This window comes from Meira miltonrushii (genome assembly GCF_003144205.1).
Source record: "Meira miltonrushii strain MCA 3882 unplaced genomic scaffold FA14scaffold_2, whole genome shotgun sequence".
Lineage (NCBI taxonomy): Eukaryota > Fungi > Basidiomycota > Exobasidiomycetes > Exobasidiales > Brachybasidiaceae > Meira > Meira miltonrushii.
In genome coordinates, this window is record NW_020289944.1 from 1734941 (window position 1) to 1757131 (window position 22191).

Consider the following 22191-nt stretch of genomic DNA (forward strand, 5'->3'; position numbering starts at 1 on the left):
CGCCTTAGAATCGAGAAAAAAAATTGGCCGTTGAAGTCGGAAAATCTGATGCAATTACATAAGCGCGGCGCCTACTAAACCAAAAAAATTTGAGTTTCGCTCGAGAAGAAATTAAAAAATTAAGAGCGGTAAAGTGCTCCACTCCAGAGTACCTTAAGGCCGAAGATTAGGAACATTACCATCACCTCGATTACCATACACAACACACGCACGATGCCAAGTGCAACAGCAGTCCCGCCTCATTTGGAACTGCTCACTTTCTTGAGTGATCCAAATGCAAAAGTTCGAGAAGTGGCATTATCAAATTTGGTAGGATATAGCGCAAAGACCAATCCACAAAGGACGTTATTGATCGAAAAACATAAAGGCTTAGACGGTAAACCACTTCAAGGAAGGGATGGAAAAGATGTTGATACGATTGAAGATTTGAAAAGAATATGTCAAGATCAACCAATGGCCGCTCATGATGCATTTTGTGCATTGATCAATTTGAGTGACAGTCTTTTGGTAGCTCGAAGGATCGGTGATGAAGAATTCTTGTCGTTCTTGGTTCGATATATCGCTGATCCAGTCAGCTTGTTGACAGACTTGGCATGTATGCTACTGTCCAATTTGACAAAACTGGAGTCTATCGGCGCAATTTTGTTGAACTTGCAATTACCCGCTAGACCTCTATACAACTTTATGTCCAACAAAGATTTCGAAGCAACAATGGAAGCCATGTCAGCCGAACCTGATGACCCGGAATATGCAGTCAAAAAGCAACGTGCTGAACAACATAGCAAACGATTAGCAGAAATGACTGCAGCTCAAAAGGATGTACCAGCTTTGAGTCTTCTGCTAGATGCATTTGAGGAGGGTGCAGACGTTGCGGGAGGAAAATCACAATCAGCAACGATTGAAGAAATGCGCACTAGAGCACGTCAAATTCAACAAGGATCAGAACAAAATGGTGAAGGAAGTTCGGAAAAAGTTCCACTTGGACCTGATGGAAGACCGGTGATCAAGAGAAAGAGTAATTGCAACTTCCTTGCAAGTGTATTCGCAAATGTTACAACTATACCGAAAGGCAGAGAATTTTTCGTTACCCGATTACAGAATACTTCATTAGGAGCGGCTGCTGAAGCTGCATCTAAGCAAAAGGATGAAAACAGCGAAAAAGTCGTCCCGCCAGCTCGTGAATATCCTGTGGCCCGTCTAATGGTCTATACCGAGCATCCCGACCTAATTCGCCGTGGTGGTGTGATCAGCACTTTGAAGAACCTCTTTTTCTTGAAATCGTGTCACAAGGCCTTGTTGGCACCACCACCGATTGACGTTTCAGGAACAGCACTTGCCAAAGTAGGCGAAGAAGCACTTTCAGTGGCTAACCAACTACCCCCTGCTTCTCGACCTGAACATCTTTCTTCCGTTGATGCTCTACCGAATTTGTTATTACCTCTCTGTGATGGTAAGGAGCTAGCAAAATTGGACTTAGAAGATCAAGAAGCTTTGCCGGATGAATGTCAATTGATGGATGAAGATAAGAAAAGAGAACGCGATCCAGCTTTACGTTTGATGTTGATCGAAGGTTTGCTTTTGCTTTGTACAACGCTATATGGGAGACAATGTTTACGTGGAAGGGGGACGTATGTCGTCGTTCGTGAAGCACACTTGGATGAAAAGGACGAAAAAGTAGCAGAAGCTGTTGTCAGATTAGTCAACATTCTCAAACGTGACGAAAGCGAAAATTCTTTACGGGAAACGGAGGAAGAAATCGGTGCAGAAGAAGTTGACCAAGAGGCTGGCGATAAAGATGAGGATGATGAGGATCTAATGATCGAAGAGCTTTGATGTAGTGTCAAGTCTTCATGTACAAACATAAACTTGTATTTCTTCACAACAATGCTTCCATAGATCAACTGCATTTCAAAAAAGTCTATCAGATACAGAATAAGGAATCAGGCACTCTTGACGTGCGGAGGTGGCATTTCAATGCCCAATGTTTTGAGTCGTAATCGTACGGCGTTTGCATGTGCTTCCAGTTCCTCACATTCTGCCAAATGAACGACATGTGGACCCAACAACTTCAATCCTTCGGCTGTTAAGCTTTGACTTGTGATATTCTTCTCGAATGTAGATGTAGAAACACCGGAGTATTGTCTTGCCAAACCATACGTTGGCAAAGTGTGATTTGTACCTGAAGCATAATCACCACAGCTCTCTGGACTCCAAGGACCAACAAAGACACTTCCTGCATTGATGACTCCTTTTGCCAATGCTTCTGGCTCTTTTGCTTGGATGATCAAATGTTCTGGAGCATACTCGTTGCTCCATCTAAGAGCCTCTTCACGTGTTGGCACGACGATTGTCAAACTCTTTTCGATTGCTTTGCGAACGACTGAGCATCTTGGTAATGCGTGAGCTTGACGATCAAGTGCTGCTTCGATAGCTGCCAATTGCTTATCAGATAATTGAATGCCGACCAAGACGACTTGACTGTCAGGTCCGTGCTCTGCTTGACTCAATAAATCAGAAGCAACGAATTCCGGATCTGCATCACCATCTGCGATAACGAGAACTTCACTAGGTCCAGCAGGCATATCGATACTAACAAGAGCATCGGTATCGTTTTGCACGATCATCTTAGCTGCTGTTACGAATTGGTTTCCAGGTCCTACAATCTTGTCGACCTTTGGAACAGATTTTGTGCCGTATGCCATTGCACCTACAGCTTGTGCTCCTCCGGCTGCCAAGATGCATTTAGCACCAACTTTTTCGGCTACGTAAAGCACTTCAGGTGTAATGCTTCCATCTGGACGAGGAGGTGTGGCAAGTACGATTGTTGGGCAACGAGCAACTTGAGCTGGAATACCCAACATCAAAGCTGTACTAGGCAAGATTGCCGTTCCACCTGGCACGTACAATCCAACACTTTGAATCGGTCTGGCAAATCGACGACAAACGACACCAGGCATAGTTTCCATTTCCAAAACAGCATCATCTGCTTCTTCACCAGTTGCCGTATTTATTCCACCAATACCAGCTTGTGATGCTTTGACATTGCCTCCCACCTTCTTCTGTGCTGCATGAAATGCGTAAATGTTGTTGTACGCTTGATCGATGGCATTCTTGACTTCAGGCTTGATCTTTTGTAGGACTGCAGGCGATGTGAAAGGCGGCAAAACGACTGGAGAATTGAGCTTGACCCGGTCAAATTTGGTTGTCAATTCCAATACTGCTTCATCTCCTCTTTCTTTGACTGATCTCAAGATAGGTCGACATAGCTCCATAACGGCCTCCGTCTTAATCGAAGGTCGCTTCATCAAATCTGTTCTCTCTGATTCAGAAACGTTTTCTAGTCTATAAGATGTCATCTTGATTGGTCCTTCATCCTCCTCTACGACAGCAGCGGCGGATTTTGGTGCAGGTGCAGATGGTAGTGGTTTTGAGTCACTTGACGATGCTGCAGGATTTCCATTGATGAATTGTGGCTTTGCATCTCCCTTTCTGCGGGTGATCTTGTGTGCTTTAGCATCTAGACTACGCTCGACATCCTCCAATGAAACGCCAGCACGGACACATCTTGCCAAAGTGAAATACAATAGGTCAGCCATCTCGAATGCGACATGTTGCTTATCTTCATCTTTGGCTTGAACTAGTTCGCTTGCTTCTTCCCGAATTTTTGCCTCTAACAGAGCAGCATCCGAGAAGATTCTGGCAGTGTAGCTACCAGCCGGTGCTGATTTAAGACGGGATTGCAACGTTGATTCGAGCAAAGCCAAACCGGAAGTACGACCGAAGCAACCTTCACGATTGGTCAAATGACAGAATCCGATATGCTCTTGACCGGCTTTTTGACGGACAGTAAATTCCAAAGCATCAGAATCGCAATCCATACGAATTCGAACGACTTCTTGTGTTGCACCACTGCTTTCTCCTTTTCTCCATAATCCGCGTGTTCTACTTTGGTATACTGCTGAGCCGGTCAAGATGGATTCCCGAATCGATTGTTGAGATGAGTAAACCAAGCCAAGAGAAGTACCAAGAGCGGAAGCGACAACGGTTGTGGGGAACAAGCCATCCTGACGATCGGATTTGAGTGAGGCCAGTAGAGCGCCAATCAAATCAATTTTTCCAGCTGAAGTAGACTTTTCGTCTTTTGGCAAATCGATCTTGGATGTGGGGATGACGAGAGAAGCTCCGATTGAAGTCAAATATGCTGCATCTTCCACTGTTGGTAGTGTGGCATTTGATGCGCTAACAAAGACTGGTCTTCCGGTCTTCTTTGCTTCGATTGATGAAACGAATTGACCGACCAATTCTCCTGTCTTGGCATCTTGTAGACTGAGACCTTCTGGTAGTGAGATGTGAACACCAGCAAGACCTTTCTTTGCTAATTCGGGAAGAGAGATTGCGGTTGAAGGATCGATTTGAACAATTACACGTTCAAAAGGCAAAGCAGGCGAATCTTCTTGTAGAATGGTGGAAGCATCATTTGCAGAGATTGAAACGGCTTCAGCTCCTGCGTCTAGCACATCTGCTGCATCGGGAATACTGACGGGCGATACGAATTGAACGATGTAAGACAGTGATCTTGGCAATGAAGATTTCACTTGATCGTATTGTGCAAAAGGGATCAACAAAGGTGCAGAACGGCTCATTACAGAAAGGAGCTGTTTGTTGTTAACATCCTCTTTTTCCAAGATCGGTAATACTGGAGTCGACAACGACATCTTGCAAAAGATTGTTCTCGTAGATGGTGACTACTCAAGATAAGAAAGAAGAAGCTCTTGATAAAATTCTTAGCTTCCTTCTTAAAATCTTACACCGTCTTCGGCGAGTCATTGCTTTTGACGCGCAAGATAAGACTGCAAATATGCCTGATTTAATTGCGTGAATGCTGCTTACTAAGACTATAAAAATCGTATACATCTAATGCTCTGATTCCTCAATGTTAAGCACGTTTAGCTCTTTGCAATCGCAAGGGTATTCCATCTTCTCCCAAAAGACTCTCTTTAACATCACCTGCAGTGCCCTTTCCATCTCCCCATGTATGTAAAACACGTGGTCCATCTCCTACACGAGTGTGAATCAATCTACGAACTGCTCCAGGTTCTTGAACAGGAATGACGTTCTCATTGAAACCTTTTGGTACTTCGTTGGTTGGCAATGGAACTGCTTCTTGAGCACCACGATGAGAAGCATTTGCACCTGCTCCCAATAAGTTGAACGTATCATCGAAATCAGTATTTGGGAAATAATGACGAATGACAGCCAAAATCGTCTTCATCTCCTTCTCTTCAGCATAGAGGACTGCATTTGGTCCTGCGTCATAAGTATAAGCGATACGTTTTCCCTTTCCTTCTGCCACACTTGCTCGGTTGAATTCTTCCACTAGCTGAACGATTGCTCTGCTAACGTCATTCATGTAGAAAATTGGTGGTGCGGTATCCAAAGCGCATGCATGGAAGTTGTTGCTGTCTGCCATTGTCAAATCTGCAAAAGAATCAAAGTCATGATCTTTAATGGCTTTTCGCATCGCTTCCATTCGTGCAGGCACGACATCTTTGATTCTGTGTTGCAATAGTGGTGAAGTAGCCACTGTACGTTGCATACCCGCCGTACTTGGAGTACCTTTCTTTGCATCGCTCACAACACAGATTAATGCTTGCAGTGTAGGCCAATGCTCGCGGGGTGCGACTTCAATTGCTAAGCTGTCGTCACCTGATGCTTCCGTTCCTGATTGCCAAGCAACAAAACCGCCGAACAAAGATCTACAAGCAGATCCACTTCCTTGACGTGCGAATTTACTGAGATCGGAGGAATTGAGAGTGGGTTTGAGGCCATAAAGAGCCGCTAGTGTGGCAACCAAAGCAGCGAAACCTGAAGCAGAAGATGCTAATCCAGCAGCTGTGGGGAAGTTGTTTTCACTGCAGATGTGTAATGGTAATCCTGAAATCTTTGCCAATGAACCATCTTTAGCTTCCATTCCTTTACGTACTTTACGACATTCTTCAATGCATGTACGTAAGCGTCCTTCTGTTCCGATTTCTTCTTCTACGCCGTTTAGCCAGAGACGATCTCCTTTTTGAAATGAGATATCAGCCCTTGCGGTTGTAACACTACGAAGATGATCTTGATCTAAGGTGACGGAAAGTGAATCATTTGTTGGTAAGATTAGCTTTGTATCACGTTTACCCCAATATTTTATGACTGCAATGTTAACTGGTGCCGAACATGTGGCAGTGATGATAGGTTGAGATGACATGTTTTGAATAGGGTTGATGGTGAGCAGAGAGAGATCATCAATGCGCGCTCTATCTCCCCAATCATTCTCTCGTGTGTGTTTGTGAGCTTTATTTCTCTTTTTTGACAACTTTCTTCCAAATATTAGCGTGATGTTGGAGATCTGCTTAAGTAATCAAATTCCCTCTCCCCACCGAAAAAGCCGATTGAATTCTCGGATCGCGTCTTTACTACAAGCCAACAAGCAGTTCTCCGATCGGACTCCGGGGAATGGATTGATAATTGTACCCACCTCGGAAATACACGCTTACACTTACAACATAAAGGCGCATATATAAAGAGGAATCATATTTCAAAGTCGGAAGATTCGTTCGAAAGTGATCAAACCTCTCCACCATCACCTTCTCCCAGAGATAGACATCATGTTGAGCACATCTGCTACCCGTTTCACAAAGCCAATGGCACGCACAACCTTGCAAAGTTCAAGGGCGGCCATTGGATCTTACTCTATGCCTTTGTCTGTTCGCTTTGCTTCTACTTCCAAATTACCCTCAAAAGTTTTTCCGAGTGCGGCAGAAGCAGTGAAGGATATCAAATCGGGATCAATCGTTTTATCTTCAGGCTTTGGTCTTTGTGGTACACCTGACACATTGATCAAAGCCATCAGTGAGAATAGCAACATCAAAGACTTGACATGTGTCAGTAACAACGCAGGAAGTGGTCAACGTGGTTTGGGTAAATTGTTACACTCAAAGCAGGTCGCAAAGATGATTTCTTCTTTCATTGGATCGAACAAGTACTTCGAACAAGAATACCTTGCAGGTCGTGTTGGCCTTCAACTTACACCACAAGGATCAATGGTCGAAAAGTGCAGAGCAGGTGCATTCGGAATTCCCGCCTTCTATACTCCAACCGGTTTCGGAACTGCAGTTCAAAAGGGAGAACTAGTAATCCGATATGAAGAACAAGCAGAAGGAAGCAAATCCGCTCCTGTACCAAAAGAATACTCTAAACCAAAAGAAGTACGAAACTTTAAAGGAAGAGATTATATTTTGGAAGAATCAATTCAAGCTGATGTTGCAATCGTACACGTTTGGAAAGCTGATGAGATGGGTAATTGCATGTTCAGGTATGCAGCAAGCAACTTTGGTGCAGCATTTGCAAAGAATGCACGTATGACAATCGTTGAAGCAGAAGAGATTGTTCCAGTTGGTTCATTGGATGCAAACACTATTCATTTACCTTCCATCTTCGTTAACCGAATCGTCAAAGCAACCGAAGAAAAGGGTATTGAAGTGATTACTGTTCAAGAAGACAAAAAATCATCCGAAGACAAATCTGAGAAGTCAGATGCAAGAACACGTCGTGAACGTATTTCACAACGTGCCGCACTGGAAGTGAAAGATGGCGACTACGTCAATTTGGGTGTTGGTATGCCAGCTTTGGTACCTTCCTTCTTGCCTGAAGGTGTCAGTGTGATCATGCACAGTGAAAATGGTATCTTGGGTATGGGTCCTTATCCCACAAAGGATCAAGTTGATGCAGATTTGGTCAATGCAGGAAAGGAAACAGTCACCTTACTTCCCGGAGCATCAACATTTGAATCATCTGAATCTTTCGGTATGATTCGCGGTGGTCATGTTGATGTGACAATGTTGGGAGCATTGCAAGTCGGATCAAATGGAGATTTGGCAAACTACATGATTCCCGGAAAGGTTATGAAAGGAATGGGAGGTGCAATGGATTTGGTTTCATCTCCTGATCATACAAAAGTTGTCGTTTTAACTGATCACGTTGATAAGAATGGTAGAAGTAAGATCGTTCAAGATTGCAAACTACCTTTGACCGGTGCACGTTGCGTTTCTCGTATCATTACCGATTTGTGTGTCTTTGACGTTGACAGAATCGGAAATGAAGGATTAACTTTGATCGAATTGCAACCTGGCGTCACTTTGCAAGAAGTTGAACAAAAGACTGATGCTAAATTCAACGTCGGCCCAGGTGTTGAGGCTTGATCATCCCAATATCTTTTAACCATCATGTACTATCATCTTTGCTTTGTCGAAATATCATATCATCTGTTGAAGAAATCGTTTAAAGTGTGAGGATGTATGCGAGCATCGTCTTTTAAGCACTATCAATTTGTCACGCGTAAGAATGTGGGTGTGGAGTAAAGAAGCAATTTTTTGTTTAAGCGGTCACCTTCATCCTCGCCATCGACTTATTTTGACATACCGGCACGCTTTTTTCGCCATGGCAGGACCTAATTTGGAACTGTTCAAGTTCTCTTTGTACCTATTCTTCCCGTTGGCAATCATGGTGCATTACGGAGATCCACAATGGTATCACGATAATGTGTTACCGCTTCGTGATCAATTCTGGCCGGATGAAGGATCACTATATGTGAGTTGAATACAGCGAAGTAGCATGAAGGTATTGCGGACTAACACTTCACCCACTCGCAATTGCAGAAACCGCCAAGAAATCGAGCAGACGTAAAAACGGCATTGGAAGAATTACGACAACAAAGATTAGCCGGGAAGAGTGATGTTAATACAGGAAAGACTAGTGCTCACCCATCCTCATCACAATCTTCATCTTTTACGCCAAGTCTACGACCGAATGGAAGCCTTGGTCGATTCTCTACTTCACAGGTAACCGGAGTTCGTCAACCTGGATCATCTACTTGGCGTGAACAATGGGCAGAATCACAACAGAGAAGGGTGGTATAAATTATAAATTACACAAATGTACAGGAATAGCAATCATGTACCAAATATTGTACAATACAGATATATCAATACAAGATGCAGCAGTCATCGGCTTTCATGCTGCGATAGGGTTCTTTTCGGGATCCAAATGATACACAACGCCATTATCCGACCTTCGTAAAACTTGCTTTGCACCAACGAGTGCAATCAAGCATTTATTCACTTTGGCTTGTGGTAGATCCGGTGCTCTGACGATCTCATTGATTCGAATACCTTTTTGTCCTGCTGCAATTAAAGCCAAAATCACACTCATCGCCAAGCGTTTTGCGCTAGGATCACCGCCACGATAATCTAACGGCAATAGATCGACAACCTGTTCTGCTGCCGCCTCCCGTTTCTTTTTTTCAGCTGCTGTAATTTTGGGCTTTTGAGGTGCGGCAGAAGTGGATGCTCCAGCTGATGTTGTAGCTTTGCCCGCTTGACCGGGTCGAGAAGTAGCAGCAGCAGCAGCTTTTGCTGTGGTTGCACTAACGGGGGTCGGTTTCTTCATTGCCGATTTCAGTGCAGGTTTTAGTGGAACTTTTTGTTGTGCTGATGATATTGTTGGCTTCCGTTGTCCAAGATCGATATCATCATCTTGCGTCATGTATGTTTGATCAGCAGTCGCTGCATCGTACACTGTCGTTGAACCATCTCCCGCTGTTCCTGCATATGACGGCCTTCCCGCTGTTCCCGCGAATGACGGCCTTCCATACCTTCTCGAAGAGTCCATGGCGAAAGCAGCTTTTCGTTCTTCTGCCCTCTCAAAGTTTTCTTCTCCTGGTGCTTCTTGCCATTCGACACAAAAGGCGTTCATCTTGAGGCCATACAAGAACAGAGAGAAGCTTTCATCGAATGTATGCAGTGCACCTTGGATTTCATCTACTGCTTCCAGATTGGATTGCAATGTTGCTGTTTCGTATGCCAAATCCCCGATCGCTTGAGATAGAAATGAAAGTGGTGTCGGTTCTGCGTCCGGTCCGTTACCAGTAGCTGCACTTGAACCTAGTGCATGACCGCCCGAAACCGAAGCACGATGATGAGAAGATATAGATCCACGAGATACTCGTCTGACCGGAGTAGTTGGTCTTGATCTGGGCGGCATAGTGTGCAGATGATGATGATGAGAGGGAGAGTGTTGCACTTTGTGTTATTCTCTTTACGCGAATTCATCACACGCGTGCAGGCCTTAAGCCCACAGCTAATCATTCTACGCCTCTTCTGCCAAACGAAAGCTCCACGTCTTCTCATATTAGACCGTGCGCCGGCACCGCTTTTGCATGCATACATTGCAATTGCCAGCTTTCGTAATGATGTGTTCAAACTTCCAACTGCTCAACAGCATATAGAGGATACCTTTACAGACTACTATACTTCCATGTGTTAATGCTTGGAGAATCTTCGTCATGATTGGAATCGACAGTGGTCGTAAAAGGGGTCGCCGGAGATTAGGAAGATGGTCTTGGAGTAGGGGAATAGGATTACTGGCATTATGTGCTCTCATCCTATTCTGTCTAAGTCAAGTACAGACGACACTAGCAGAAGATTCAAATGTCGTCGTACAAAGCCCCGCTCAAGAAGATGATATGGTTGTGCCAACATCGCCCACTCCTCCTTCCCCTAATCCTTCTTCCAAATCAATGACAGCGGATGAAGCATACGATCGTGCTATTCGTCTTTTGCGTTCAACACTTGCAAACCAAAAAGCATCATCTGCAGGAGGACGAAAGGAGACTAAGTCACCAAAGGCAAAGCAAGCAGACAAGAAACGCTCTCCGCCTGTTTCAGCTCAGCAGAAAAGACTGAATGGAATCTCATTATACTGGGAATTATTCAAGAATTGGCTTCCTTTCACTGGCATCTTTCGAGATTTGATACGACTGCGTGACATGTTGATCACTCTGATACCGTTTCCGGGTGCACGAAATGATGCGGCTGCAGGACAAGGTCATCGATCTCCCGTCAATTTAGCAGCTGCTATGCGAGGAGGAAGTGGAATGGGATGGGAAGGTGGTAATATCTTAGCACCTCCTGAAGCCTATGTTGCAGGCAAAGATCCAGGAGAAGAGGAACAAGCACGAGCTTTCCCAGGTGCTAGGCCGCAACAGTTATGGCCAGAATGGGATGGTGGAGATGATGCATACTTTGGTCCTTTCCTTTCATCGTCTGAAGAAGAGCAACAGACAGAGCAGAATGGCAATTCACAAACTTCCTCGAACAAAAACACTTCCATGGGCTGGGATAAAATATCCATGCCAGGCAGCCTGTCTCGCAAGAAACGAGAAGCAGAGCAAAGACAGTGGCATGATCGCTGGAGAGAGGAAGCAATCGCCTTGCTGACGTGGGCTTCTGGATGGGGAGATGCTCCTTCCGTTGAAGATCGAGATATGTTGGTAAAGCAGGCATCTATGATTGACTGGAGCACTGAAAACTCAATATTCTCCAGCCAACATCTGGAAGAGCAATCTATCGAAAGTTTCCTCCAATCTAAGGATAGACTGATGGCCGTCAATCAAACTCGTCCCAATCCAGATGCCCTTTGGGCATTGGCAATGCATTCTTTCTGGGGTACACACGGTGCTTTACCTCATCCCCTTCGTGCGAAAGCGTGCTTAGAGCGTCTTGTCTCTATGACTGGTAATGCAAGTGCACATAATTATCTCGGTTGGATGGAAGGAGGCGCTTGGGGTCGAGAAGGATGGCGATTGTTGGGTGTGGAAGACAAACGATTGGTGGAAGAAGTAGAAGATCGACAATCGAAAGCATTGCTTCACTACACAGCTGCTGCAAAATCGGGCGACAGTTTAGCACAAATGACACTGGCGTATAGACACAATGCTGGAATTGGAGTCACACCCAATTGTGGATCAACGTTGTATTGGTATGAAAAAGCTGCTACTGACGCATTGCGTAGATACCAATCCGGTCCACCGGGTGGGTTGACATTGCCATATACCCATCTACGATTATCAGATTTGTCGGGAGGCGTGTTTGGGCCGGGTGCATCAGCTGCTTCAACAGGATGGGCTAAACATCGACCTGCAATACAAGCTATGCTCAATCGATTACCATCCGATGGCTCCTCTGACGGTAGAAGACTGGAAGACTTACTCGAATTCTTCACCTACCATGCTCAAAGGGGAGATCCCAGCTACGCTTTAAAGCTAGCACAAATCTATTACGGCGGAAGTGTTTTGGGTGCAAGTGAGAGTGCTGCTCGTGTTCCAAGAGATTATAAAAAGGCGAGAGACTATCTCATGCGCATAGTCCGAGATGTCTGGCCACTTGATGCGCAAATGGTCGCTAAAGGAGGGCCGACTGGATTGTTGGCCAAAAAGGGCGAACATGGTGAAGATGTGAAGCTGAATGTGGATGATACACATGCCCTTTTGGCCGGAACTGCAGCAAGTCTCCTCGGTAGAATGTGGCTTAGAGGTGAAGGCGTCCCACCAAGTCATGTTCGAGCATGGGTATGGTTCTCACGCGGTGCGGAACAAGGATCCTCAGAATCGCAAAATGGGCTTGGATTGATGCATCAATTGGGTTTAAGCGTTCCAAAGAATATTAAAAAAGCAGTTGAGTATTTCGAAATGTCTTGTTCGGCTGGAATCATGTCAAGCGTTGGTGGTTGTATCAATCTGGGAAAGATTCACTTTCAACTACGTGAATATACGCAAGCGGCAAAGTTCTTTGATTTGGCAATGAAGTTGGGTAATTCATTCGAATCTTATTACTATCTGGCTTTGATTAACATTCATATGGGCAGACTCAAAATCGATCCCTCTGATCCAAATGCATATATCATCGATGCACCTGGTACGGCATCGCATGATCGATGCAGAAATGCAGTCAACGGATTCAAATTTGCCATCGAAAGAGGAGATTGGAAAGATCCGACATTCAGCCGTGCTGAACGTGCTTGGGGTAAAGGCATGCGTGGGCGTGCTTTATTGGGCTGGTCGATAGCAGGTGAAAGAGGCTATGAAGCAGCACAAAACAACCTTGCATGGGTTCTTGATCGGGACAAGAAACGTTTGAAGATTTCTGCCTTTGACATCCCTCAAAACAATTCTACCGATCGACTTGCTCTGATCCATTGGATTCGCAGTGCAGCGCAAGACAACGTTGATGCTCTCGTCAAGATGGGTGATTACTACTACTATGGTATAGGATCCAGTCTACCTTCAGAAGAGCGACTACTAGATCTTGATCAAGAAGATGTACCCGAAAGCAGGACTGAAGAAGACGTTCCAACTGCAACTTCTGGAATTTCCACCATACCAAGCGTATCCTATGACAAGGCTGCAGCTTGTTACTCAGCAGCGGCCGAGAAACAAACTTCTGCTCTCGCATACTGGAACATGGGATTCATGTATGAACGCGGTCTTGGTGTTCCCAAAAAGGATTATAATCTGGCCAAGCGATATTACGATATGGCGTTGGAATTGAACAAAGAGGCATACTTACCTGTTCTCCTAAGCTTGGCAAAATTATTCTTTATGGCATGTTGGGATGCTTTCACGAACAAAGACGCAACTGCCTTGAACCTTTTGAATGGTTTAGCATTCGGTCCAACGGGCAGAAGTCGTGTTTTAGGAGCAATGTCAGGTGGATTCTTCGATAATGGCGAAATGCCTTACACGGAAGCCGATGAAATTCGATTCCAACATGAGAGACACGAAGCCGCCGGTCAAGCGGCTAACGGAGCGGCAGCACAGGGTGCAGAAATGGGCGATCACAACCTTCCCGAATTCTATGATAATGGGCCAACAGCCGCAGCAGGAGGAGGATCGGGTCACAATGTCGCACAAGGCGGTGGAAGTGCAACAAACGTTCATGGAACTGAAAATTTGGACGGCACAATCGAAGGCTTGATGATCGTTTTCGGTCTTGCAGCTTTGGCCATGTTAGTTTACGTTCGTCAAGGTGTACAATTACGCCTAGAACGTCAAAGACGCGAAGAAGCTGCAGCTCGAGCCGCTGATGCTGCTGGTGATGGAAGTGGAAGTGCGGAAGACCAAAGGAGAAGACAAGAAGCAGCTCAAGCCGCTCAAGGTGGGCCTCCAGCAGTGGATCCAAATCAACCGTTCGGATGGCCACTTCAAGATGGCAATGCATATGCCGGGCTATAAAAGTAGTATTGAAGCAAGACATTGTATAACTTACACATTTCTCATCGTAATCGATATCACTCAATGTTGGTTATAGCAACATATGAAAATTGGTATGAATGAGTGCTATTGTGAATATGAATGTATGAAAGATGAACGTAGATTGAGTATACGATAACTGTTGTGCTATTGAGGGAGAAAAAAAAAGGTCAAAATTGGAATAATATTACATGAGAAGCTGAGAATTCAACGAAGGGAATGCATCTTCTTCACACCCGTGGCGCCAGTCTTTACATGGACGCCTCCTGCAGATGACGAACCTGTCGAAGTCACACCGCCGGTACCTGTGCTTGCTTTGCTCTTTGCATCGTCCAAAACTTCGAATAAACGCCAAAACTTTAGACTTTCGTCCGTACCACAGGTTGCCAATACTTGTCCATCAGGGCTCAAGCAAGAGTGCAATGTACGACTTTCATGTGCAGCCAAACTTTCCAGCTTATCCAATGAAGGATAGCTCCAGAGATTAAGATATGAGGGAGTTGCACTACCTTCTGAAGCTGCGGAAGTACCATGACAGCTGGCAATCTCCTTGTATCTGTATGACCAGTGCAATGCAGTTACTTGAGCATCAGTCTGAATGCTTTGTAATCGAGTTCCTTGTGTCACATTCCAGAAGTGAATTGCTTTATCCAACGTTCCACCTCCAGTAGCCAAGAGGGAAGAATTCATCGGAGACCAACTCAAAGCCCGTACTGCCGCCCGATGTCGTTCTTTTTGCATCTTTGCCGTATTTGATCTGCGATCCCATACTTTGACAACATTGTCATTACCTCCAGTGGCCAATAAAGCACTATCAGCTCGATAAGACATTCCACAAATGCTTTGAGTGTGGGCACTATGGATATCACGAATGATACTATCGCGTTGACGTAGATCATGTTCCCGCAACAGACCACTCCAATATCCCAAAGCAAGCGTACCATCTTCGGCCCATGAAGTAGTTGTAACGCTGGTATTATCAGCTGCATCCTGTCCATCAGCTGAAGGTTTGAATGTTCTCACCCTCGTTTGTGTTTCCATGTCCCAGATTTGTACGTGACCCGTATTTGTACCGATCTGCAACAATGTTCCTGAATCGTCCCATGTCATTGCTTTGACCACAGAAGCTTGTCCTCCTCCAACTCTTTCACTCATCTCGAGTAAATCGCAAACTTCGGAAACGTCACCTGTATTACCGTTCCAGGTGTGGACTGATCCTCCAAGAGCGATAGCAATGACATTTTGTGAGCTCCAACATAAGAGGTGCGAATAGAAATCATCCCGCATATCTGGCGTATCCAAAGTCTTTTCTGGTGTTGTTGCAATCCTTCTCCTTCCTCCTGCAGTTAAAGAAGATGGCAAGATCTTTGGACGTGGAACAGCATATCGACTGCGCATCTCGGGTGCAGAATGTGTGTCAGGTGCCATTGCATTGAAGCTCAAGATTCGATGACCTCTTTCCATTTGCAAAGCTTCTCCAAGATCAGCAGGTGCATTTGAATCATCGATGTCATCAAAATCAAGTCCTTTTGAGCTACCGGTGAGATTTTGACTGTGATCGTTCATCGTTCTATCGAAAGGTGAAGAAGCTCTACCTGTGCTGTTGTTCGAGCTGCCTGCTCTTCCTGCCAGAGTTTCACCACCCATTCCGTCACGCAAATGATCTGCCATTAGACCGGCAGATCGAGACAGCTCTCGATTAGGGATGAAACGATCGCCTCGCGAACCTGTTCCATTTCCACTTGAAGATGCTTGTCTTTGCTTTGCATGTGTGGCTTGTTTCACATTCTCGCCTCCTACTATACCCGTTTCGAAGTCTTTTGTTACGTCTACACTTCGGACACGACCAGAGTGTGGTAAAACATCTTCATCATAATGACGTTGCTTACCACCGCTATTTGATGAAAGACTCTTGCCATTCTTTGCTCGAACGTTTAGATCGCCAAAGTTGCAAGAGAGTTCTCCCAAGACACTTTCATCTGAAGGTGCCATTATTGCAAAGAATGTAGTTTTGATTGATGGTGAGAATAGGAGGAAGAGGAGTGGAGTTTCTACTCAAGAGAACAACACTTTAAGAATGCATACAAGCAACACCAAAGCCACAATACAGGCAAAGTGCCAATGCAAGTTCTTGTTCATTCAGACTCTATCGATACGCGTTTCATCACGGGAGAAAGATAAAATCAGCTTATCTAAGCTGTAGCAGATACACGTGATCTACATCGACGTCCTGTAAATTTTTTGACTATGCCTTACGTGTTGTGGGCCGCAGTGCTGCGCGCGCATGTAGCCATAAGCATTATATCAGTCAAATGTGTAACGCTCCAGAAGAATGTACCTCTAGGTGCGTAGATAGGCCGGTGTAGGCTTAAAGGCTGTTGAGTAATTCCCAAAGGCTTTCGGCCGGCCAAATGATTTGTACGGTATTGGACATTAACATCTTCTGCTAATCATCACTTTGCTTTCCCTACCACACGTTACTCTCGCCATTTGAAGTGAATAGGGTGAGTATTTCGACAATGGAGCACAGCAATCGACGCCTTGATGGGACTGGATTTGGTATTCTGATGAGATTTCGATGCGATGGACATAGATGTGGGAAGCCGACATGAAAGAAGAGGGAACGCCTGTTTGCAATTATACATCGACTTCCTCGAACTATCCACGATCTTTACGACACTACCTCCAATTCCGAAAAGGCGACGATTGCTTGGCTTCAGATATCTACTTTCGACTCTGGAACATCAAACTGATAATTGATTCTCTCCCTTACCGATTCATACCAACTTTCAGTCAAGATGGTGAACGTTCCCAAGACACGCAGAACATACTGCAAGGGTAAACAATGCAAGAAGCATACGTGAGTGTCCAAATCAATCTCTGGTTATCGGTAGAGTGGTAGTTGTGATGTACATGGCGGGCGTAGGATTGAGTGTGTAAAGACACGGATCTTGCTGAAGGACGATGTCATTTGGAGGTCAGGTTGGCAATGCTCAAAAGCTTGAACGCATACACATATGAGCAGCCACCTTCGTACCGTCATGCGATCACTATCACCACTCTACTGATGTGCGATTGTAAAATAAGACCGAATCACTCACCTTTCCTCAATCTTCCTTTTCACAGCCCACACAAGGTCACCCAATACAAGACCGGTAAGGCCTCCTTGTACGCCCAAGGAAAGCGTCGTTATGATGCTAAACAAAAGGGTTATGGTGGTCAAACCAAGCCAGTTTTCCACAAGAAAGCAAAGACAACCAAGAAGGTCGTTTTGCGTTTGGAATGCTCAGCATGCAAATACCGTTCTCACATGGCTTTGAAGCGTTGCAAGCACTTCGAATTGGGTGGAGACAAGAAGACAAAGGGTGCTGCTTTGGTTTTCTAAAGGATTTGCTGTATACACCATATCATTCAGCTTTACCTGTGACGTTTGTGAGGGATTTTGGTAGGGTTTTGATCCAAAAGGTGATGACCACTACTTTATCTTTTACAACGTCACACTTCTCATACATCTCTCTACATATGCATCATTAGGTCGTATGAAATGTACCATTTGCACACACACGTACACTCAGTCAGGTCCGCTTGAGTTTAAGTATATCTACATTAAATTTTCTCTCTTACATTTAAGCATCGCTTGCTTCTTGTACCAATTTGGCGACATTATTGGCAAGACTATCTAATTCGGCGGCCAATCCTGTTTCAGCATAAACTCGAACACAATCTTCCGTTCCACTTGGACGGACGAATGAACGAGCGTCTTTGTACTTGGCCACAACTTCATCAATCTTTGCTTGTAATCCAGTGGGGGTAACCAATCTTCTTTCTGCATCTTCTGTTGTGAATGCAGCACGATCTTTAACGATCACTTTGAGCATCTTGTTTGGCAATTCTTCGTACAAGGCATCCCATTCTTCGCAATCCCATTGTCTTGATCTTAGGATCACTTCCACTAATAACATATCACTGATTGCATCACCAACCGTTTGATTGATCACATCGACCAAATTTCTTAGTTGGATTAAAGCATCTTCTGCGGCTGGTGTGGTTGGCTTGGCTTCGCTTAGAAGTTTGAGAGCGTCAGGAGAGAACAAGACTGTTCCGTGACCGTTTGCTTCGAAGTAAACACCGACATCATAATGTTCGGCAGCACGATGAAGATGCTTGACACCTGTAGGCGTGCATGTGACTGGTACCCGTTGTTCAAGGTACTTTGTGGAGCTTCCGTTGGCATATGCAGTCTGGACACATCCAACATTCAATTCGATGCCTGCTTTCTTGGCCAACTCGCTAATGTAGTCCGTTGCCAAGGCGGCAATCTTGTCGCCGTCTAACAAACGGAAGCTATCTTTTTGTGCAGGGTTGCCACGTAGGTAGTAGAAGACGATTCGGTCTGCATCTCCATCGAAAGAGCACATTCTATCACCTTGTTGAACTCCATCCTTTTCGATATCTTTTGGTAGTTTCTGTCCAATTTTAACGTAATCAGCACCACAGCCATCGTTCAAAGCTCCTTTTGTGCCAATAGCAGTTCGTAATGCTCTGATCTCTAAAGCAGATGAGGGAATGTACTTTTGGATATTGAGCAAAGCATGAGCACCGACACCGTTTGCACAGTCCACGGTCAATTTGCTCGTTGCTGGCTTACCCTCTACCAATTTCAAGAATGCATCTGCAAGCTTTTTGTAGTAACCTTCTTCGGTTGGCTCTCCATATGCTTCTTCTGTTCCGGCTGTGTTGTGAGCATGAACAAGGTAGTGCAACTGTGGTGTTGTCTTTAGGCCTGCATCGATTGTTTGAGCACCCATTGCTGCTAAACCGGAAGCTACTGCTTTGATGAGCATGGGTGAAGATGGTCTTGTATCATGTCCGTAAATGACTTTTGCTGGAGTTTTCAAGTCGATCTTGTAAGCATGAATGAGCTTTTTCAAGATTCCAAAGAATTCTTGAGCGTCAACAGCATTGCATGCTGCAGTACAGTATGGTTCCCAAGTTACGTCCAACATTTCACCTCTTGAATCGATTGGTTTGATTCCATTATCAGGTTCAGGATTATGACTTGCAGTAACCATTAAGCCGATTAGCTTTCCATTTAAGCTCTTACTACGTAAAGCACCAATAATTGCAAGACGATAACATGTACTTTCCAATGTATCACCTTTTGTACGAATTCCCGTTGTACCATATTCAAACTTCTTTCCGGCTGGCTTGGGAAATGCTTCAAAGCCTTGTTCGATCAAAGCGAATGGGATCTCATCCGAACTTGTTGCACGAATAGCAGCATCAATTCCGGCTGGTGTAGTCATTTTGTTCAGGTAATTGATTGAATGATGAGAGAATGGAGAATACTTCGTGTTGCTTTGTGAGCATGGCTTTACCGTTTGGGAATGTGCATGTATGTTAATTAAGGCTTAAGCCGCCTTTTCCACGTTGCATCAAGCTAATGAATGTGTTGTTCTCTTGTTCCATAGTCGACGCGCTCCTTTGGCTGTATCCATGAACTGTTTAATCGATGCTCACGTGCCTGGGCGAGTGTAAATTTTTTGGAATTTATGTTTCAAGAAGATGCAGGATAACTAGCCAAATTGCTTAAATGCTTTCTACCTCTTTCATCCTCAAAGATTGTATATCCAATCATGGTCACAAAGGTAGCATCGCAGTCAAGCAGAAAAGTAGGAAAGACAGGGGAAGAGAGAAGGAGAAGTAGCGGTACTCAAAAAGCAGCAGCTGGAAGCTCGAAAGCAGCTGTTGCAGCTGAAGAAGATGAGAAAATCACAGAAACCGCAAGTTTACCCCTAGGAAAAGCATTAGCATCAACCGAGAAATCAATCAGAGATGATGCAATACGCTCATTGGCAGCATACTTAAGTCAAGCAGACGCTTTGAACGCTGAACCTCTATCTGATCTAGAAATGGCAAAATTATGGAAAGGAATCTTTTATTGTTTTTGGATGTCTGATAAGCCAAGGGTACAACAAGCTCTAGCGAATGAAATGGCAGAAATACCTTTAAGTATTCAAAAATCGTTGAAGAACCAGCAACAAATCTCAAATACCGCTTGGCAATTCTTTGAAGGATTTTTGGATTCAATGGTACGTGAATGGTGGGGATTGGATAAATGGCGAGTGGACAAATTTATGATGTTGGTAAGAAGATTCATCAATGCTGGATTCCGTCTTTTGGATTTGCAAGGATACGAAAAGGAATCAGTTGAAAGATTTGCGACAATGTTGATCAAGCCGGGCGGTATCTTGCAAGCAAATGATGTCAAAACGCCAAACGGATTGATGTATCACGTCTGCGATATTTATCTAGAAGAACTAGACAAAGCTCTTTCGATGGAAGCAGAGGAAGAAGATGATACCAAGACTGTGCCAATCACATCCCTTCTGAAGCCATTCATTGATATGGCTGCCGCTTGTCATGCTTCTCAACATTTCGACCGAATGCTCAAAGCTGTCATTGTTCCATATCTGGATGACTGCTTAGTGTCAGAAACTGAGCAGAATGCAAGGAACAACGTTGATCGGGCTAGCAAACGTCAGAAAAGAAGTACAGATGGCGGATCCCAATGCGAATATCCCAACATCTTCAAAAGAGCCAATGCAAGTGCAACCGAATTACGCTCTCAGGTTTTCTCTGAGCTCTTCGACGTTGCAAGCCGAGCAGAAAGTGTTGAAGCACGCAGAAGACGGATCTACAAGATGTGTAGAGAAGAGGAGGAACGATTAGAGGACGAGGAATGAAGATAATCTTCAATCAGATATTGCAATTTTGTACACTAGTCAATAAGAATCATTCTATCAGTTAGCAAGCTTAATGTTGTAGTTCAACACGTTTTCCCGGTTGCCATTCGCGAGCAGCTTTTTCGATGTTGTTCCAGTACCGTAATCCGACAGCGGCTGAACGAGCTGTTTCTGTGTCTGGTGGCTGCTGCGAGAAAGCTTCTCTCAAAAGATTAACTGTGGCATCGAGTCGTTCTGTAGTGAGAGAAAAAGATATAGTCAGCAGCTGTTTTGGATGAGGCTCAATATATATTAGCTCACCTTTATTTCTTGCTCTAACTTGAGCGGCTTCTTCTTCCGTGCTTGCTTCTTCCAGTTCTTCTCTCAGTTCCATAACTTCCATCAGTACTTCTGGATCTTCAAGCGATTCTGCTTCTGACGGTATGGAAGATTGAAATTTTTCCAATAAAAGATGTGCCCTTTGAAGTGGTTCACGTAAAGTTTCATAAGCTTTATTGATCATTGCGGATTGTTGAGCGGCAATTTGTTGTTCTTTTTCACTTTTCGTTCCCATTCTGTCTGGATGACTTAATGCCATTCTTTTACGCCAGATAGACTTTAATTCGTTCAAATCAACATCCCATCCATTATTTGCAATTTGATCGTCTTGTAATCCTAATAGTTCGTATGCGTTCAATTCAGACGGTAGAGGCTGTAGAGTTGAGCATGAAGTGCAAGACAGTGTATTGAGTGGCAGTGTTGTGCCGCAGCTGGAGCATTGCTTTTGTGCTTGATTGTGATGAACAGTCGAAGTGGAAAAGCTGTTTGCAAGAGGCAGTCTTACTTGTTGAAGGTGTTGCAAGCATCGTCCGGTGGACACGTTCGGTATCCTCCTCTGACTCACTTGCAAGAGGGCTCTCTCCCTCACTCCTAAAGAAGCGGTCCGGCTAATAATGGATCTGAGTATCATATTCGCTACAATTTGTGATGATGTCGTCCGATGAAGGTTCTCTCCAATGACCTCAGCAAGTGTTTATCTGTGGAGGAAGAAGCCTTTTAAGCAAGCCTACGCGTACAGCACTTTAATAATCCAATTTCCGATATCCGAATAAAAATTCCAAAAAATTTTAAGCGTTGCTCTTCTTTTATATGCATACGCGGGTTTTTCTGTCTTCTTCTCATCCAGACCGCTCACCATCCCACACATCAATCGACAAGATGCCGGGTGTGATTGATTTCCTGAATTCGGATGACGAAGGGCAAGGAGTGAAAAGGGACATGCCTGACATTTCGGCTTCTTTGATGGGAAAAGGAGGAGTTTCAGCTAAAAGGATAGGA

The 22191-nt window shown here is 44.6% G+C and overlaps 12 protein-coding genes across 12 annotated transcripts; 6 read left to right on the forward strand and 6 right to left on the reverse strand.

The window, feature by feature from the left end:
- The first annotated feature begins 178 nt into the window (after window positions 1-178).
- On the forward strand, window positions 179-1886 carry FA14DRAFT_39256 (uncharacterized protein). Its single transcript, XM_025502284.1, has one exon. The coding sequence runs from the start codon at window positions 214-216 to the stop codon at window positions 1831-1833; it is 1620 nt and encodes a 539-aa protein (XP_025355534.1). The 5' UTR covers window positions 179-213; the 3' UTR covers window positions 1834-1886.
- Window positions 1887-4772, reverse strand: FA14DRAFT_39255 (putative histidine biosynthesis trifunctional protein). Its single transcript, XM_025502283.1, has one exon. It carries the CDS (start codon window positions 4713-4715, stop codon window positions 1941-1943), a length of 2775 nt encoding a protein of 924 aa, XP_025355535.1. The 5' UTR covers window positions 4716-4772; the 3' UTR covers window positions 1887-1940.
- A 1-nt stretch (window position 4773) lies between these two features.
- Window positions 4774-6342, reverse strand: FA14DRAFT_39254 (putative MVD1-mevalonate pyrophosphate decarboxylase). The gene has a single exon (XM_025502282.1). The coding sequence runs from the start codon at window positions 6248-6250 to the stop codon at window positions 4937-4939; it is 1314 nt and encodes a 437-aa protein (XP_025355536.1). The 5' UTR covers window positions 6251-6342; the 3' UTR covers window positions 4774-4936.
- A 367-nt stretch (window positions 6343-6709) lies between these two features.
- On the forward strand, window positions 6710-8243 carry FA14DRAFT_167520 (3-oxoacid CoA-transferase; the record flags this gene model as incomplete). The annotated part of the gene is made up of 1 exon (XM_025500095.1): window positions 6710-8243. The coding sequence occupies exon 1, from the start codon at window positions 6738-6740 to the stop codon at window positions 8241-8243; it is 1506 nt and encodes a 501-aa protein (XP_025355537.1). The 5' UTR covers window positions 6710-6737.
- Window positions 8244-8387: 144 nt separating this feature from the next.
- On the forward strand, window positions 8388-9070 carry FA14DRAFT_133311 (uncharacterized protein). Its single transcript, XM_025496969.1, has 2 exons — window positions 8388-8631; window positions 8700-9070. The coding sequence occupies exons 1-2, from the start codon at window positions 8482-8484 to the stop codon at window positions 8958-8960; spliced, it is 411 nt and encodes a 136-aa protein (XP_025355538.1). The 5' UTR covers window positions 8388-8481; the 3' UTR covers window positions 8961-9070.
- Window positions 8771-10090, reverse strand: FA14DRAFT_160468 (uncharacterized protein). Its single transcript, XM_025498691.1, has one exon. The coding sequence runs from the start codon at window positions 10081-10083 to the stop codon at window positions 9055-9057; it is 1029 nt and encodes a 342-aa protein (XP_025355539.1). The 5' UTR covers window positions 10084-10090; the 3' UTR covers window positions 8771-9054.
- A 213-nt stretch (window positions 10091-10303) lies between these two features.
- Window positions 10304-14213, forward strand: FA14DRAFT_160469 (HCP-like protein). The gene has a single exon (XM_025498692.1). It carries the CDS (start codon window positions 10385-10387, stop codon window positions 14108-14110), a length of 3726 nt encoding a protein of 1241 aa, XP_025355540.1. The 5' UTR covers window positions 10304-10384; the 3' UTR covers window positions 14111-14213.
- A 242-nt stretch (window positions 14214-14455) lies between these two features.
- Window positions 14456-15853, reverse strand: FA14DRAFT_105928 (WD40 repeat-like protein; the record flags this gene model as incomplete). Its single annotated transcript, XM_025495764.1, has 2 exons — window positions 14456-15603; window positions 15667-15853. Coding segments are annotated over 2 exons (1335 nt in total), but the record flags the coding sequence as incomplete, so codon positions are not given.
- Window positions 15854-16926: 1073 nt separating this feature from the next.
- On the forward strand, window positions 16927-17513 carry FA14DRAFT_120697 (putative RPL42B-ribosomal protein L36a.e; the record flags this gene model as incomplete). Its single annotated transcript, XM_025496424.1, has 2 exons — window positions 16927-16988; window positions 17255-17513. 2 exons carry the CDS (start codon window positions 16927-16929, stop codon window positions 17511-17513), a joined length of 321 nt encoding a protein of 106 aa, XP_025355542.1.
- Window positions 17514-17638: 125 nt separating this feature from the next.
- FA14DRAFT_133321 (Phosphoacetylglucosamine mutase) lies at window positions 17639-19528 on the reverse strand. Its single transcript, XM_025496970.1, has one exon. The coding sequence runs from the start codon at window positions 19432-19434 to the stop codon at window positions 17755-17757; it is 1680 nt and encodes a 559-aa protein (XP_025355543.1). The 5' UTR covers window positions 19435-19528; the 3' UTR covers window positions 17639-17754.
- A 236-nt stretch (window positions 19529-19764) lies between these two features.
- FA14DRAFT_189228 (Nop52-domain-containing protein) lies at window positions 19765-20874 on the forward strand (the record flags this gene model as incomplete). The annotated part of the gene is made up of 1 exon (XM_025501708.1): window positions 19765-20874. The coding sequence occupies one exon, from the start codon at window positions 19765-19767 to the stop codon at window positions 20872-20874; it is 1110 nt and encodes a 369-aa protein (XP_025355544.1).
- FA14DRAFT_160472 (Co-chaperone Hsc20) lies at window positions 20541-21945 on the reverse strand. Its single transcript, XM_025498693.1, has 2 exons — window positions 21175-21945; window positions 20541-21108 (listed from the first exon to the last, which is right to left on the reverse strand). Exons 1-2 carry the CDS (start codon window positions 21821-21823, stop codon window positions 20945-20947), a joined length of 813 nt encoding a protein of 270 aa, XP_025355545.1. The 5' UTR covers window positions 21824-21945; the 3' UTR covers window positions 20541-20944.
- Between the last annotated feature and the right edge of the window lie 246 nt (window positions 21946-22191).